This window comes from Cyrtonyx montezumae, unplaced genomic scaffold (genome assembly GCF_038088225.1).
Source record: "Cyrtonyx montezumae isolate F1298 unplaced genomic scaffold, pur_monq_1.0 scaffold_3, whole genome shotgun sequence".
Classification (NCBI taxonomy): Eukaryota; Metazoa; Chordata; class Aves; order Galliformes; family Odontophoridae; genus Cyrtonyx; species Cyrtonyx montezumae.
The window spans coordinates 11,679,102-11,698,280 of record NW_027072034.1 but is presented as its reverse complement, the minus strand read 5'-3'; the positions used below and the strand labels follow the sequence as shown (position 1 = coordinate 11,698,280).

The 19,179-nt window shown below is 34.4% G+C and overlaps 1 protein-coding gene across 6 annotated transcripts in view; it reads left to right on the top strand.

Moving 5' to 3' along the window:
* The window catches only part of DACH1 (dachshund family transcription factor 1), a 347,790-nt gene that overhangs the window by 128,884 nt on the left and 199,727 nt on the right, over positions 1 to 19,179 (top strand). For all 6 annotated transcript variants that reach the window (XM_065744032.1, XM_065744033.1, XM_065744031.1 and 3 more), the window contains exon 2: positions 16,854 to 16,969. In XM_065744032.1, coding sequence (XP_065600104.1) covers positions 16,854 to 16,969 — 116 coding nt within the window. The remainder of the gene's footprint in view (positions 1 to 16,853; positions 16,970 to 19,179) is intronic.

Genomic DNA, 19,179 nt, shown 5'->3' with positions numbered 1-19,179 from the left:
CCATGCTACAACATAAAGGCTCTTTTACTTGGTGTGTGCTTCCAAGGATAGCATTGCATTTTCAACTCCTCTCTTTGCTCCCTGCCTCCACCACGTGGAGATGTCTCACTTGCCACATGATACAGCCGCTGAAGTAGCCAATTTTCTGAAGAAGTAATTGACTCAGAAGAAGTGGATGATATGAGATAGGTTCAGCTTTGCTAGGTGGAACTAGAAGTGGGTTGTCAAAATCAGTTAAACCAGCTGACAGTTTCTGCAGAAAGTTGGAAAAAGGAGCATCTAGGAAAATATGCTAAAGCACACTTGGATGAATAGAGTAGCAGGCAAGGACTTGGAGACTACAAAGAAACAAAGTTCTTCCAATTCAGTAGTTGCTGGGTGCATTTTGCAAGCCATCTCTTCTCTGTTCTTCTTTCCCCATAAACAGTCTCTGTTTTCTCTTTAAAACTTGTGTTTTCAATAGCATAATAATTCATGTTTATGTTACTATCGAGTCATGCAAGTTGCTTTCCAAACACATATTCCAGAGTTTGTTCTAAGGGAAAGTTATCTGAGAAGTTCCAACATGACACTGAAGAAGATAGTACTGGTATGTTTGTATGTTAAAGATGTTGTTATCTATCGCTTATACCGCTGTAGTAAAATACCAAATTTGAGGTTTGTTTAGTTTATATTGTACCTTGCACAGTGCAGCATTGTCTTTGTACCTAGTGACTCTATTAGAAGAAAATTCTTGTAAATATTTAAACTACAGGAGCACAACAATTTTAGTCTTCTTTCTCTTCAGTGTTTTCAGTGATGTGTTTACTAATGTTGCTGTAAGCCAGCTTAAGTTTTAACCAAATTTGATCAATTTAGAATTTGCATTTTACTTCTGCTCAGTGCTCACTTAGGAAACTTGATTGTAATCCAAAAATAATTAAGTTCCCGTGCCTAATTATTGGGAAGGTGTGTGATCAGAGAATGTTTATTGCGTGTCTGCAGTCTAAGTAAAATGGTCACCACTTTCTTCGAGAAAATACATCAAGAGAAGTATGAGATAATGATGTGGCCTCCCTCCTCTGCTGTTGCAACAGCTTAGCAGTCAGAGTACTTTTGCAGACTTTGAAGGAACCCCCTGACAAACAGTAAGGTTATATGTATGAGAAAACACAGGAAGTTCCTCAGCATGAAGATCAATCAGTATCACAGAGGCTGCATTTTTTCTTTTATTTTTTATTTTACTTTACTTTAAGAAAGTAAAAACTCTACATCCTTATTCAAGTTATTCAGATAACCTGGTAAAAAATGGAAGATTTCTTGGATAGGATTCATAAGTGAGCATGTGTCTATGATGTCATGATTATATGGACATTCACCTTTAAGGAGAAAAAGTTGAGTATTTAATCTGTTCTTAAATGAATTTTGCATATAATCTAAGAAAAATCTGGAGAGTACAGCCAACAGTTCTACTTCCAAATGAATATTCTTACTGATGTTGCATTTGTTCTTTTCCACTCCTTATAGCTTAGTAGATCTTTAAATCCCGTCTTCACTGGCTCATTAAAATAGATAGAATTTAGATAAATAGATAGATAGATAGATAGAAACCATGTCCTGCCTACTGAATGATTATTAGTTTTTCTTTTAAGAAAACTGAGTTTTACACCTGTACTGATAGTAAGGAAGTCTTTCACATTCTGGATATGTAGTCTACACATTAGACTGTGAGTGACTGCTTCTCTTTCTCCTGTAACTGTATTAAAGGAAATATGACTAGGGTTTTTGTAAGGGACTAGAAAAAGTGATTTCTGTTATCCTAAAACAGAGAATTTATAAAAGAAAGGGATGAGCAGATCTTGGAAGGTCTTTCCATTGAAACAGCATAAATAACGAAATTTGACAGCTTACCTTACTTCTGGAAAATTTGGGCTCATTTAGATTAATATTCCTCTCATTTCTCCTGTCTTTTTTTTTTTAATCAACACCTGTTAAATATTTTGTGAAATAACTAGAATCTGTTGTAGTGAAACATCTGCTGTTTAAAGATTGGGTTCTTCATAACTTTAAATTATATTTTACTTACTCTTCGTATGGACACTTACGTCTATAAATGAGCTGTTCAACTTCTGAAGACTAACAGTATAAATTTGAAGTATCATCACAGTCTTTTCAGAACTGATGGTAAATGGTGCCACATCTAATAAATAATTTATCATACTAGGATTGCAAGAGTAACATGTATCTTAATTAGTGGAATTAATCAATTATGCCTTCATAGATTGGTTGCCTTTAGTCCTCTGAAGATTAAAAAAAAAAGAAAGTTTCTACTGTTATTCTATCCTTAAAAATGTGGTTATCATGCACTCCTTCTTTTGAGCATTTAGAACAAAGTTCTGATAATTTAATTACATGCCTCATTCAAATGCAGGATCATGTGAACCTGTAATGGCTCAAATAATGTTTACTGATAATTCATCCAGTGGTGTTTTTTTTCTTGCCTTTTTTTATGGGACAGGGGAAGGTAGAACCTTATCTGCAATTTCACTTTCGTACAATATTATAATTATAAAGAAATAACAATATAGCTGTAGAGTCTGCCATTTAGTTCAATGTTTTTGTGTGCGTTTAAGCTATTGAATTAATCTCACATTTAAACAATAGAATATAATACTTTAATAGCTTGCCTCTGCACTGGCTTTGTGGGATGCTGAAATTAGTATTATAGTGTACCGTGTACAGTTTCTCCTGAATCTGATTGCTTTAGCAGCAGTCAGTTTGATAGTATCAGGTTCCAGCGTGTATTGCTGGGTCAACATGGACCCAGGCCATTAAAGGAGAAAGGTTCAGGGAAAGTTCATTTCTATTGTTTTACCATGGTTACAAAACAGAAAAAAAAGGAGAAATCCTGCATTTGTAACATATTGCTTCCTTGGGCCCTGAAGGTACTATGATCTTTTTTCCTCTTAAATTGAACACAGAAATACAAACCTCATGATTATCTGTAATGTAAACAAAAGAATATTTTTTGATCATTTTAAAAGTAAAACACAGATGTTCTGCATTGACTGCTGATGTCATTAAACAAAATGTTTGTATTCATTTAATTTGATCTCCCAAACTGTTAGCGTTGAAATTAGTTACTAGGTCAAGAGAAAAATTAAAACTTCATACCAGCTGTTATAATTTAGATTTTTGTTTATGTAGTTTTCAGTTTAATTAACTCAATATAAGCCTGTTATTGAAATAAGTGTATTTCCTTTTTCTTTAAAATATAGCCTGCTATTGAAGCATTTTCTTTTTATTGTGGTTGTAAAATAAAGAAACATTTTCATGAAAAACTGTGATCTTCAATGTCATCCTGTGTGTTTAACATTTATGGCAAGGTTGTAAACCACTTGTAAGGTACCATTGTGAAAGTGTTTAAATCTTGAGATCAACATGGTGATTGTATATACAAGAAAAAAGAGAAAGGATAAATGATTTTCCACAGCATGAGTATGTTTTATATGTGGACTATTTAAGAATACTAATTCTGCAACAGATTAGTTCATTCAGAAAGGTAGAGCTTTTAATGGCTGCAGTACTGAATTAAACTTGCTACCTGTATCAGCACAAAGAAATTCACTAAAGCAAAATGTACAAACATTTGTACAAACAAAATGGAAAGATTTCAATAAACCTGACTAAACTTTGAAGGTTATGACATAGCTTAATCTTCAACAGTATGGTTTTCTTTATAGGGGCCTTTATGTATGATTCCCATAAGCTATTTTTTAGATAATTGAAGCTGTTTGTAGATCTGATTGTTACAGAAGCGAAAGAGATAAAGACATTCAAGATTGTTAGTTACAGAAACTAGCTTACAGGGTTGAGAGTATCTTTTCTTATGTTCCAAAGCTGCCTGCATCTATTCATCTTGAAATGTGTTCTCATTATGAAAAGGAAATTTCACATATGTTAAGCTGGTACAGAATGAATGTGTATTTTGATTTAAGATCTTTGGGGAACGTGCATAACGTTGTTGACTTAGTATGTCATTAATCTTCCAAGACGATGGTGCAAGGCACACACTCTTGGACTCTGTCTATGGGAAGAGGTTTGCAAGAGGCTGGTGGTCATTTCAGAAAGTCATCTCACTCTTTCATTGCTATTGACGTGTTGACATCTGAGTTTTAACAGTAATGTAAAAATAATAATAAAAAAAATAGAAGAGAGGGGGGAATATATTTGTTTGACAAATGTGAGAGTTAGGTCAGTTTATGGAAATACATGTGAGGACTTAGTAACTTGTATTACCCTATTTGTCCTTGACTATTGATAGTCAAGGTAGGGTAGTCAAGTAGCTGCTGTGCCCCATTTGCCACCTGCAGGGTCTGTAGACTTCATATGTGCATGCTAGACAGTCAAATATACACTAATTTATGTATATGTTTGTGTATGTAGATTGTATAGTGCTCGGCCTTGCAGATACGGCAGTGTTGTGATGGTGAGACTGCAGATAGTCTTATTTCATCATTTAGTATTTGGTGACAGAATCACAGAAGCTAGAGCTTACCTGTCTACATTCTATTCTTCATGGAGAAGATGATGGCAAGCAGTATTTGCTAATGATTAAGAAGTCTTGGATTGTCTCCTCTGCTTTAAGGTAACACTTACCACATTGGGAGTATCAATGTGTGAGAGCACAGCATTTGCTGTCCCTTCTGTGGAGTCTTCCACACTGTGTGGTCTGCCTGAAGAGCAGTCTATGTGAGAGAGTAAGCTTTTGTGAGGATTAAATTTCTGTGTCTAAGGTGCATCTTGTATTTTTTCTTAAGTCATTGAATAAATTGATAAATTGGAAAAGACTATTTTTTCACTTGCCAGACTTTTGCATATCTTGCGTCTTTATACTGTTATCAGTTTTAAACCACAGTATAATGAAACAAAAACAGAAACAAAAACAAACAAACAAACAAAAAAAAAAAACACCACTGGGAACATTATACTTTCTTCTGCATTTGGTTCTATTAAAACAGAATGTATGTGATACCAATTCAAGAAAAATTAATGAAGGATAATTGATTGTGACACACTTCTAGTTTGCTGTTTTATTATAGTACCCTGCTCCTCAAATACTGCTTAATTTTTTTTAGAATACTGCACGTGATATTTTGTCAGGAAGCTGTGACATCTTGGGGACATTAGTGACATTCAACCTAGCATATAACTAGATTTGTTTCTGAACAGGTTGATGTCTAATTTGATTTTTTTTCTGCATGAAAGATAGTCTTCTGCTCTTTTTTAATTTTTTTTCCTAAGAAATTGATCAATTGCCACAAAAATTTTTGCAATTCTGCCAGAGCTACTTGTCCACAACACGGAAGACATAATTTGGTCAAGTAGAGTGTTCTTCATTTGCTACTATCTTTAGCACTGGAGTGAAGCTTGAAACTGGAAAACAATGAAATCTCAAGCAATCACATAGCTTATTTGAAAAAAAAAATAGGATTGCTGAAAATGTCCCTTTTAGTTTGACCCACAGCTCTTTGATCAGTGTTTCCAAACTTTGACATCTATCCAAAATTCAACAGCCAGAATAGGATCAAGAGAAAAGAACTTATGGATTATTTTATTGGATGATTTTGGATGATTGTTCATCCAAAATTTGTGTATGAGTTACATTTTTTTTCTGCGTGTAAAAAAGATATGGTGAACAAAAATGTAATTTTTAATAATTTTTAAATTTTAAGAATTTTTAAAATTGTAAGAAGAAGAAACAGAGGTAAAATTGTAAGAAGAAGAAACAGAGGCACTTAATTTTTGAAGCTAACTGAGGCTTTCAGAAAATTAGACAATATGAAGAGTAAAATTGTACTTGGGAATTGGCACCTGCTTAAATTCTTGCTTAATTTAACTTTGGATATGGAAGTAAAATGTATTTTTAACTACTGTGATTAGTTTTTATTTCATTATAAAATGCTCAGTCAGGATTTGAAGTTGTGGTACAATCAATATAGACAGAACCAAAAGATAGTTCTTTGTATTTGGAGTTGTTCCAGGCACAGAGCATGCCAATCAATCATTGTATGGATACATTTACTGGACAGCTATAGAATAGGCTACAGATGAGAGCATACTATGAGGATATGTTGCTGTTTTGACCGTCTTGGAAGTCATGTTCCTACATGAAACTCACTTTTATGAAATTCTGTCATAGGTGTATTACCATCCTACCTCATGTTCTTGAAGACGCATAGTTCGTAAAACAAAAAATGAAATTGAATGGAAGTGTCTCAACCACGATTTATCATCTAGAATGCATTTGTATGCATTTGGCCTACATGATGAACTCAGTCTTTCCATTTGGGGGTTCTTTATTTTAACAAATGTGAGGTGTTTTTGAGAAACACACTTAGATTTTTCATACAGCAGTAATTTTGTTTCAAAGTCTAATATCTTAGAATCTGTTTTGGAGATGAGAGATAAAGATGCTAGTGCAGATTAAGTTTTCCAATCACAAAGTGAATACAGAGCAGATCCATGATGAGTCATGTTTAATTGCATCTTAAAATCAAATTCTCAGTAATTATTTTAAGTTTCTCTATAAAAAGAGATCTTTCAGTATTTTCCTATGTAACTGTATTGCATGAAATTTCACACAAATGGAAATACCAGAATACAAGGAAATCAATAATAACATCAACAACAACAACAACAACAACAATAATAATAATAATAATACCTTAGCAGTAGTAGATGCATTTGTCATCTCTGTTACCACAAGCACAGTACTTGTACTACAATGGCAGAAATGAGTGTTTAACTTCTCAGTGCTTCCCTGGAACAGCACATTAGTAACAGACTTGTTTCACATAAGTTCTCCTAAGACAGGTATGGGGAAACTTTGAGCAGCATGTAAAAAAAAGCTGCTTTTTTCAGACCCATAAATAAAATATCTACAAACAGTAAGGGGTTATGTTGATACATTTTAAGATATCTCCTGATTGTAGCCTGAGAGCAGTGCTCTGAATGACTTTAAATTGTTGAAAGGATAATAAATACAAGTATCTTTGGTTGGATCACTTCAGTATTTCCACTTGAAACTATAGTACTGCTTTATTATTTTTATTTTTATTTCTATTTCTTTTTAAATTTTTAATAACTTAAGAGTCTTAAATATTCTCTGTTTTCCAAATTGCTGAAATCATAGAATCATTAAGGTTGGAAAAGATCATCTAGTCCAACCATCAGCCTACTCCCACCATGTCCCCCAGTGCCACATCCCCACATTTCGTGAACACCCCTAGGGATGGTGACTCCACCACTTCCTTACTGTTGCTTAGTAGGGAAAACTGTGCTATCTTTCATATGGTTCTAGATGTTGCTGTGCAAAGAAAGTAGGAGGTGAGATTTGGATGATTGTTCCTTGCTTTCCACTAGAATAAAATGAAACTGAGTTTTTCTGTTGTCTGTAATAGAACATAAAGGCTACATCTAGACTTTTAAAACTGGAACAATGAACATATTTGGGATCCTGATGATCCTGATTTCATGAACTAGAGATTAAGGAGCTTGAGTATACAGATCATGTTTTTTTTGCCTTGAATATGCTACTGCATGTTTTTTTCCTTTTTGTCCATATTTTCTGTATTTTGGAAGTGAAGTAAAAGGAGAAAAATGATAAGCATTTACTAATTAAAGAGTACCTACAAGGTTAACCAGCCCTCTTACACCTCCTGGTTCACGTGTAGTTTAAGTGACTGGGATTGTATTGAGTGTTTAAAGTTCAGTATTCACTTGAGTACACTACAAAAAGTATGTTCATTTCACCAGTTACTTACACAGTGCTACCCACCATAAATACCTCACTCTGATCCCTTGTCTGTTCAATGAAACTTGTTATAATGCTTGGTACACATTTAGTAGATTTGTCTCTATAAGTAGATACAAATACGTAATAGTTCATTTAAGTGTTTTGTTTGTTTGTAGTGAGTGGTATAATGTGACTTTATCACATCACACTTACAACTGTGCAGACTATTTAATAGAGTTTTTTTAGTATTTCATGTCATAACTGTGACTCTCAAATTTACAATAGATATCACTTTTAAGGTTTTATTTAGGTGATTCCAGCAGTTCCTTGGCAGTGTACAGTTAATGAGTGTGGGTTTCCAGAATTAAAAATAAGGTGAATAAAGGGCAGCGAGCATTAACTGCGGTCCCTGGCAGAGACCAGAATAAAATTTTTCATTTTGAGTATAAATAGTTTTTTAAAGGGCAAGGGGTTCAAGATATAGGCAGCTTCATTAAAAAGGTGACAGTTCACTTGTTTCAGCATTTTGTGCAAAGAATTGTGGCCAATTAAGTGATGAATGCATTCAGATACAGTGGATTCACTTATATGATAGAACTCCATTATCAACTGTTACGGATAAGAGTAGCTTACTAATTAACAGATTGTCAGGAGAACCAGGGTATTTTCACAAAACACTTACCATGAGTAGTACAGTATTTTTATTCTTTCTTATATGAGCTGAAATCAATATGGAAATTTTTGTATGTCTTTACTGCAGGTGGTAAAGAACACCAGTTCTGTGACTCCTTGAGCTGTGATAGTCTTACTTACTATGCAGGTGTTTATTCTTCTTGTTTCTGTTCTTTTTGTTTTAAAGTACTCAAAATAGCAATAGCTGTCAGAATTTTTTTTCTACTGGAGAAAAAAATATTAAGGTGTTAGTTACATAAACAACCAAAACTTATTAAATGAAATACTTATGTGTATGTGCTACATATATGTGATCGAAAGAGGAGTGTGCTGTTGTGCTTTGAGTCTAATTGGTTATTTGTACATGCAATTATCTGATTTATGTTCACAAATTTGTAATTACATGTGCAAGTTATACACAGAGATGAATGCAGATGGTTAGAAAACAAGCCTTGAAGCAGGTCTGTTCATTCCAACTAAAGTTCATACATTTAAATCATTGTTTCAGGCCATCTTCAGACTCTTAACAAACATAACCACATCAGTTACACTTGTTTCACTTAAAGGATCATCTTAGCAACTTTTTTTTTTAATGAAAGCTTAAAATTCTATTAGATAGCTCCAATATGGATCAAACTTGCCTTTTTTTCTGGCCTGCTAGCTCAGTGCTTGGAATTCTTGTGATGTACGTTGTAGATGTTGTTTTGAGGCGATATATGTAGAAATGAAATGCTAGAAAAGGTGAAAATATTTGAGGAAGAATTAGACTTTGCATCTGTTAGAGCCTGGGATTTCATGTGGGTGAATAACCCTGTTAGAAGAAATAATTTAGCAATTTAGCTTACATATTTAAAATATGGGTGTGGTTCATGGAGTAAGGTTGAGCGAAATAGGAAAGTCAGCTGTTAAACCTTGACAGAAAGAGCACTTGTGGGAGGCATGTACTTTAGAGCACCGCTTGTTGTATGGTTTTTTGTTTTGTTTTGTTTTGTTTTTTCAGTTGGATGCATGGATTCTTCTGGAAAGATAGCAGTGTGAATAGAGGAAACAAATCCAGTTCTGTATTTTTTTTCTTGTTACTGTTGACAATATCCCTGAATACCTTTCTCAGGATCTGTAGTACTGTGATTTACTTGCTCATGTCTTGTGTGACCACTTTTCCTAATGCAGAGTTGTTATTACTGAAAAATATATCAATATGATTTGAGTTTGTACCTGAGTTTTATTTAATAGTTGCATGTCGTCATTCATTCAGACTTATTTTATGCTCTGGATAGTATGTCTGTCATCATCAGAAGCTTATGTTTCACAGTTATTGCATGACCATCAGAGCCAACATACTTAAATGTTTTAAGAACTTTCAGGCAGATCTAGTGTTTCAGCTAATTAGATGAAATGGTGAACTTTTTGGATTAACTTACTTCTGACATCATAAATTTACCACCCAGCAGAATTAGATTAATTTTTTATCTGTTTTTCTCTTTTCAGTATATGACTTACAGATCTCAATTTCATTAAGAGAACAGTCATACTGCAGTAATTTTTTGAACTTATGAACAGTTACAGCTGTATTTAAATCTGATATTGTAATATACTCCAGTAGCAGACAGTTTTCTAAATGGTTTTATTTCCTTTCTTGCCCTCTGGGTCATTCATGTATTCAAGTAAAGTCAATAATTTTTTCTTTGTTTCTTCAGTTGTGTTGTGAGCATGACTTGTAGCATCAAGTGAGAGCTGACAGGTGGTGTTGTAATATATCTTCTTGCACTCCCACCTTGTATCTTGGACTCATATAAAAAAACATTCCTGGTCTGGATAAAATGCACAGTGATTTAGGTGTAATGTAGAGGGAAATGGAAGTGTCATCATAGTTGCATGACTCTGTTAGGAAAAGAATTAATTCAACGAGGTCTTCTCCAACTATTGAAAAGTGTAGTATTCTAGTACTAACTGGTATTGCTAACAGATATTTCTACAGTGCATGGCTTTGGAGAGCAGCATATTTCTCTTGGCTAAATTATGTTTACTTGTAAACTAACTGCATTTCTGACCAAATGTCCATTTGGGGTCATTTGGGTTTAAAAATAGCAATAGAGTGCTCTGTTACTGAAATATAGTAACATTCTGTCAGGATGCTTCCTCAGCTACTCAATCTGATAGCACAGTCTGATTCTTTCGAAGATTATTTGTGTACTCCTTTGTGAAGAGTTTGAAACAAATCTATTTGTTTTTATCAGCATTGTTTACTGTCTCAGTAAATCTTTCTAATATATCATGGGTTCAACGCTAATTGTTGTGTGAGAACATTTTCCGTTTAACTGTGAGAAGAAAAATAAATTTAAGGTAATTGCATTGAGTGTTTTATTGTTTTATATGAATGCTTCATGTAAAAAGGACATGGTGTGATTTCTAATGTTTGTTTTTATAACAGCCAAAATAGATAAATGCCCAATTTCTTTCTGAGTGGAAGTAGAAGGGGAGAACTCTTAAAATAGTGAAGTATGGGTTTTAGGTCAATGTACGGTGTCATTTTTTTTGCCTTTAAAATGCTTCAGAGCATTAGAAATAATTAAGATTTCCTTGTCAAGAGAGAGTTTTCCAACTGAAGGAATTATCTTACACAAAAGGTGTGTTTAGTCAGTCTTCCTATACCTTATTTTTCAGAACTGATACACTTTTGCCTCAAGTTGTGTTTGTGTGTATGTATGACAGAGAGCAGCATGGATGCTATGGCAATAGCAGAGAACTTTGTATGCTGTCTTCGGTTACAGATTGTTGCAGGTTATCCCTGTGTTTGCATCAAGTCAGCCAGTAGCTTCAGGCTGTGACATCCTCAGTCCTATTGCAGTAGTTATCATATTGCGAGCACTGTAACCACTTACAGTGGCTGCTCACCTCAATTTCATTGAGCTAACTTCTCTGAGGTCAAACATTCTGTGTCAGTCTGCTGGCTTTGAAGCATCAAGGGAAAGTAGAACAGCTGAGAAATGAAGCCTAGATTTTCAATATGTACCTAAATGAGATGCATAAATGCTGATGTGGCTGAAATTGATACTGATATTCAAAGCTGTTCTAAGCAGTTCTAAGAACATAAAAAATACATTAAATAAATATGCCAAATGCTTGTTGCACATTTACTGCCTTTCACCTCCTGAGTGTAGCACCCCCACCCCAGTATTACTGATTATAAAACTGTCTGACCAGTGGCAGCTTCACTGCATCATGCTTGCTCAGTTTCAAATGAGGACAATATTTCTGTGTGCAGACAAGGTTAAAAATAAAGCTTTGGCCTTAAATGTAGAAAATACTTCTGAAATTTATTACTTTTTTGGCTAGAAAGTCTGTTTGCTTTCTTGGAACTGGTTAGAGTTGCTGTCCTCTTTAGGAATACTTCATGCATTGAAAAACAACAACAAATGACAAAATTTTGTTCACCTAGAGTTATATGTGAGCAATTATTCCTCAACGTCAGGACACTGGAAAGATTAAGATCTAATCACAGCATTGTCTCTGATGTGATGCACACTTTTTCTTTTATAGTATACATTTTGTCATGCAGTCAGTCATCTATAAAATGGTAGTAACATGCTCTGAGATGTATGTACTACTCATGAAGAATTTAAGCTGTTTTTGAGCCAATGTTTTTTCATGTTTTTGAGCCCAATGCTTTGTGCTCATAATTCTAATAGAAATCAGTGGGAGGTCTGTGTGTCTTAAGGCTTTCGGGAGTGAGACCCTTAAATTTTAAACCCTATGGCTGTCTTCTGGCAGATAGTAAAAAGCACAGAATGAAAAATCTCCTTACTTTTAAAGTCTGCCATTAGACCTATTCCTATTCTCCCTTCACCTCTTTCCACATGATTGTGCCAGATCACATTTTCTGCTGATTACATCTGGTTTTAATTGTTTTGCACTATCAAAATGATTTCTAGGAGCAAGCTCATAGTTTGATAATACAATTGGAGGTGTATAAAACTTTATAAGTATAATCAAAGCACAACATTTTATCTGATAATAACCACAGTTTCTTCTATTTTTTATTGTTTAATTCCACCATCTGTTGTTGTCTAGATTCAGTAACGCAGGAAAGATTTATGAATGATATGTATTGATCAAAAGACCGAAAAAGAACTGTTCTCCCTTCAGATAACTTGTTGTATTTTTGGACAACGTCCTCTCAGTTTCTTGTCATGTTTTATATCCTTTTTGCCAGTCGCAGTGGAGAAAACATGTATACACTTTTCTTTCAAAGGTAAAAATATTAGAACCATAGTATTGTTTGAATTACTTGTGAAAATTAAAGGGATGAATGACAGATCTGACAAAAAAAAAAAAAAGATGGATAGATGGATTTATTTTCAGTGTTTCTGGAAAGAGCTCTGAATATCTAATTAGCTGATGCAAAAGGGAAATCATTCTTTCTCCTTTTGAGTTTTCAAGATTCACCTGTGTGCACCTTTAGGTCTTGTCACATAATGGTATATTGGAAATGCAAATTGTGATGATTGTCTACAAACATAAAACTCAGTTGTCTGTGTGGATGTCTTTCAAACTGTGAAAACGAGTGAAGATGTGGATATAAACCTCTCTTAAGCCTATATAAGGCACACAACTTTTGAGAGAGCTAAATGTGTTTAGGTGCACCACTTCAAAACTGAGTACTGAGTTAGTGGTATTCAGGCGTATTTAAAGAAATCTCATGAATGAAAATTTAAATTATAGAGAGAAAAAAACTCTAATTTAAATATTTATATCTATAATAGCAGAAAGATAGGCAAGGAACTGGTAACTTCCACTTTGGCTTCTTCCCAGCTCTTTAAAGCAGTTAATCGTTGCTTCAGTGAAGTTTTATTGAATTTGTCTAATTTCTACCCTCTCAAATTTTGTCCTCGAAGAATGAAACATAAAAAAAAGGAAGAATACCTATGACTTGCAGGTCTGTTTCTCATGCTGTTTTCTTGCAGAGTACCAAAAGACTCCACAGTGCCTAGTACTACTATACTAGGCATTCACATGTTGGCTTTTTGGGTTTTGGCACTGTTGTTGGAAGAATGGCTTACATTGCTCTGGTATTTTAGTGTATCTTTTGCATAAAAAATAAGATCATACCCATTTACCTATGAGACAGACGTTCTGATTTTGATAAAAAGCAGGAATGTGACTACTTGGAAGCAGGTTTCTTACCTTGGAATGAAAGTTTAGAAAGTTTAGAAGTTTGGAAAAGTTGAACATTAGGAAAAAAACTGTTCTCATAATGAGTGGTAATGCATTAGAACAGTCTGCCCCAGGAACTGGTGAAGTCACCATCCCTGGAGGTTTTCAAGTATAGATGTGGCACACAGGGACATGGTTTACTGGGCATGATGGTGGTGGGGCAGTGAATGGAGTAGATGATTTTAGAGGTCTTATCCAACTTTAATTGTTGTGTAATTCGATGAATATCAACAAAATGATTCATTAAGTTGTTTTTATTATTCTGTGCGTGGTAGTTAAACCCATTTGGTATACTCCTAATTTTTTTTTTAGTAGTTCATCATATGGATATAAAAATGATAATGAGCTTCAAAACAACATGCAAGATTTCAAACTGGAACCAGTTCAAAACTTTAATGCTTTTTAAAGAAATTTTAGTGTTTGTTTTTTTTTTCACACTTTTGGCAATGAGTGATACAAAACTCTTGCAATTCTTATTTCTTACAGTTTAAATACACATCCTATAAAATGTTAATATGTCAATCAATAAATTGGGTTAATGAAACAAATATATAACATAGATAGCAAATCAAGACAACTTTTGTTATTTAATTAGTAACTTGGGACAGTTTGTCTATACTAGGTACAAGTCAGAACTCTACTCCTTTTAATTGAATATTATGTAGTCTGCTGTTAATCTAAATCAGATCTTCTAGACTAAAAATAAAAATATTACATTTGTTTTTTTCTGCCTGTTTGTAGTGGAAGAGACATTTTATAAACAGGAAAGTTTTTTATAGTAAACTAGAGTTGCTGTTTTGTCACTCAGTAATTGTATGAGGACAAAAGAAGGTTACTTGTCAGAATTTATATTTAAACGCTGTTAATTGGATTGGAATTTGAAGTTCAAAACTTTTTGAAAATATTTATTTGATAAAGTTTTCAATAAATTGAAGCATAAAATTGTGTTACTGGGATCATTTATGCTTTTGAGTGCAACAGACCATTTCTGTAGAGATAACAGCCAACTTGATGTAGAAGGCGACCCAAGGAAGAATTTTGCTTTTGATATTACAGAAATTCACCTTCGGTTTGCTTCGGACCTTTGCTTGCTGAATCAGTTTGCAAGTGTTTTCTCATAGACTTTAAAGAAGGCATTATTCCTCTTGTATACGCTTACAAAAATTGCATACTGAGACAAAATAATTCTGCTTTTATCATGACTGTTTGGCAGCAACCACTGATTTGTCAGAGAATCTTTGCAAGAGTGACATTTTCAAAGACTCGGGAGCTGTTGGTACACTGTACACGGCACTCCGCTTTTGCTTTTTATGCTGTTATTGGACCCTTCCATGCTCACATTGTAACTGTGATTTGAGAATAGTACATCATCACAGGTATTTAAAGTAACCCATTAAAGTTTTCTCACATAGTGGAATTTTCACGTGTGTGTGCACTTGAATATATTAGAAACATTTCATTTAAGTCAGATCATTTTTTGTCTATAATTTTACCAGTTTTATGTGCATTCATGGTATGTTTATTTTTATTGTAAATTACAAAGGAAATTTCAAAGGAGATGGAGACACTAAATTTGGTTCTGTGAGCCGGAATAAGACAATATTATTTTTTGACAACTTTTTTCTTGTAGTTGTGAACACGTTATGATTTTGTTTGTATTAAGGAAAATGAAATAACCCAATCAATCAAAGAAATTATCGAGCTTATAATTTTGATAATGACCTCCGCTCAGGACATTAAGTTGGGAATTAATGATCAGTTAAGGTTAATGACTCAATACCTTGAGTCATTAAACTCCAAGAAAATGCCCTATAGTTTGATTGTTTTAGGTTTATTAAAGATAGAAGTTGCAGAAAAAGAGGTATTTCCAAACATGAGAATAAGTAATATGCACAGAAAATGCAGGTATTTTATTACCTCCCTCCTTCTGCAGTTCCAGCATAGCTAAAAATCCATTATCCTTGAGAAGAGCTTTTCTAGTGTTAGGACATAAGGAGGAAAACCTTCAACAGCCATGTGTTTTTTTTTTTTCTTTTGGAATAATTTGAGAATTGTATGGCAAACTGTAGGTTAACACTGATTTCTTACAGTTGTATATTATATCATCTTTTTCTCTGAAATCATTCCAAACATCCCCTAAATAACCATGGATAGGGTATTGCAATAGTACCCTGTTATGATCTATACATAGGAATTCAGGCCTTCAGATTCACATTATATGTAGCAGATGCATATTTGCATGTAAGTGGGTAATAAGTATTGTTACTGTGATCTGTATCTAATTTGTATGCGACCTACAGAGTCCAGGAGATAGAAAGTTGTGTATGAGAGCATTTGACAGACAAGGAGTGTTTAAACCTGAAGCCCTTTATTTTCCCATGCTGGACAGAAGTAAGCTGCTATGGTGGCAGTTGCTTAACAATGTCTTACAAAAAAATTCTGATTTGTTTCTGGCATAAAGTAGTATATTTAAAGAAGGTGACTTACTGAGATTTTCACTTTAAAAAGAATAAGGGTTAAATGATAACTTGACTTATCTTTTAAATGACAAAAAATAAAGAAATTGCAAGACCTTTTCACACATTAGATATGTATTGTCATTTATCATCTAGATATCAGGCTAGCAGTACAAAGTAATAAAACATATCATCGAAAAATGTGCTATAGGTCTGAATCACTCTTTCATTCCACCTCCCAGCTAACTGTAGTATTAAATCAAACAAGCAGAACATTTCCTTAGGCAGCCATTGCCTTTTAATTTCCTGAAGAACCTTAAAATATCATTCATTACAAGTACTACACATATTTGGTTTTTAAAAGTCTCATAAATCAATAGCAGGCTGACTGTAATAATTATTACAAGTTAGTGCATAATTTTCGTGCTGAAGGCTGCATGCAGAACTTTAGCATATGCAAACGAGGCAATTCAAACTGTGTATAGATATTAATATGAAGAAGCAGGTAACGAGGTGCATGCTATGAATTATGCATCAAGAGCGGCTGATCTTCAATGAGGAAAATGAATTCAGCATGTAATCTAATTAGTGATGGAAGTCTATTACATCTAACTGCAAAAGCAACCGTCCTTGAAACAAATTTATTTACAGTCCATGTTACCACTTGAAACAACTTTGAAATGATGTGTAAGACAACAGCTTAATTGTAAAAATTTTGTGTTTGTTTCTTTCAGTTCTAGACCTGGAAGGCCTCCTAAGAGGACTCAAAGTGTCACCTCCCCAGAGAATTCTCATATCATGCCACATTCTGTCCCAGGCCTAATGTCTCCTGGAATCATCCCGCCAACAGGTAGGATTACTAGAAGCACCTTGTCACAAGCAGTCTTTGGAATACTTGGCTTGTATTCACTTGCTGATAAATTAACAGTCTAGGAAACCAGCACCCTAATATCATAAATGAGCTCTGTAATGTAACATTATTGCTACATAAATGTATTGTATGTAATAGAAATTTTGGCAGCTCGGTATTTTAAAATACAAATGACAGCAAATGATAATCCTTTATAATTTTTGCCCTTGCTCTTTTCGAAACAAGAGCCTTTCAAAGTCTGAAATTCCTTACCTATCATTAGAGAATGATCTCCTCATTCATTTTTAATAGATCTTTTTTTTTTCTTCTTTACTTGATTAGATAACATCATCATGAATATAGTTTCCTGAAGAAACTGAATTAGTTAAAATAACTCCATGCTGCACACACCTCTTTCTTAATTTTTCATCCGGAAATTCTATTCCTGATACATCTTCTGAGGCCTCATGCTAATGTAAAGTCCAGCAACAATCTCCTTCTCAAACTACTATTTTCTTTTGTAAGTTACTATAACATCTTCTAACTGTGTCTTGCTCCTAGTCAGAATTAAATTAAGAAAGGCCACGTTGCAGGAAGGAGGTGAATAGAGTCATCTGAAGGTACCACCAGCAGTAAATCTGTTGACCCCACTGCTGCGTCCTGTTTTAATGTTACAGTTGAGTTAAAATCTACTTGCTTCAGTAAAACTTACCTGAGCTTCCACTTCTTCCCCAGTTCCCCTCTTGTTTGCACAGCTCAGTGTCTAGCAATGCTGTTCTCTGAAGCAGAGGAAAGAATAACCTAGACAGGTCTAAGCAGGGAGCAGGATTGCTGGGTCTCAGAGACTGAATAAATAGGTAAATGTCTGAGTATATGATCTTTGATTATGTTGTCTATTTAAATATCAGCACGATCTTTGGCATGGTTTTGGTCATAGCTGATGAGTCCTTTTCAAGACTTTCACCTGGCGTAGGGAACCTGCTTTGGCAGGGAGGTTGGACTCGATGATCTCTTGGAGTCCCTTCCAATCCCTGTTATTTTTTGATTCTATGAAAACTGTGCTCATCTCAGGAAATATCACATACCAGAAGCTGTTGGCAATTTGGATGCAGGTTTCTTGTCTCCTGAAGCAAGGAAAGGAAGAGGGTTTATCTCTGTGGACAAGAGTTTAGCTAGGCCTCTAGGTCTTGTGGACTGCTTTACATGACAATATATTTGCAGTTCTCTGAGATGTTGAAGATCAGGAGGAACGACACAATGAAAAGAAGTCAGGCAAATAAGGCTGACAAATGAGAGAGCATTATAAAGCAAGAAAAGTGAAAGAAGATGGGACTGAAAGTGCAGCATGTGAGTGTCATGCAAGTAGGACTCTCAGAGGCAATCCATGCAGTTATGACACCAGCAAAAAAAAAAAAAAAAGCAGTTAAAATTTAAACTTTATAGATTAAGAGTTAGAAGATAAAATCTGGAAAGAGAGCTCCTGCAGAGTACACTTTGTTTGGGGCATAGGCATCCATGTTTATGTGGAAGAGGTAAAAAATTAATAAGAAAATGAACATCATTTGAGGGAAGTAAGACAGCAAAATACCAAAGAAAATGAGATGACAGGAAAGAATTCAGAGTCAAAAAAGCTATCCAAAAAGAGGAAGATAGAAAAATTCCCCACCTTTTCAACAGAACCATTTAAGCTAATAAGATAGAAACTTCAAACCACAACTTATGCCTAAAGTATCCAATCTCTCCCGAGACCTTAAAGGCTGGTCATAAGTTAATGATAAATACAAGTTATGATAAATCTGAGACAATCTTAGAATGTCACACATGGAAACAGGTGTAGATCCTTTTAAAATAATTAAAAACAAAGAAAAGAATTCAAAATTAAAAACAATTGTTTATATATAGTGTTTTCTTTCTTTTCAATGAAATTTCCTGTATTTCATTGTTTCCCTTGCCAGAATCACTGGGTGACACTGAGAACAGTCTGGCTCCATCATCTTTACTCTTCCCTGTCAGCTATTCGTACACATGGAGTCTCCTTCCCTGGAGATGTTCAAGTCCCTCCTGAATGCCTACGTGTGTAACCTGGGCTAGGGAGCTGCTTTGGCAGGGGGTTGGACTCCATGATCTCTACAGGTCCCTTCCAACTCCTACAGTTTTGTGATTCTGTGATTTATAACAGTCCCCTAAGCCTTCTTTGACTTGAACAGTCC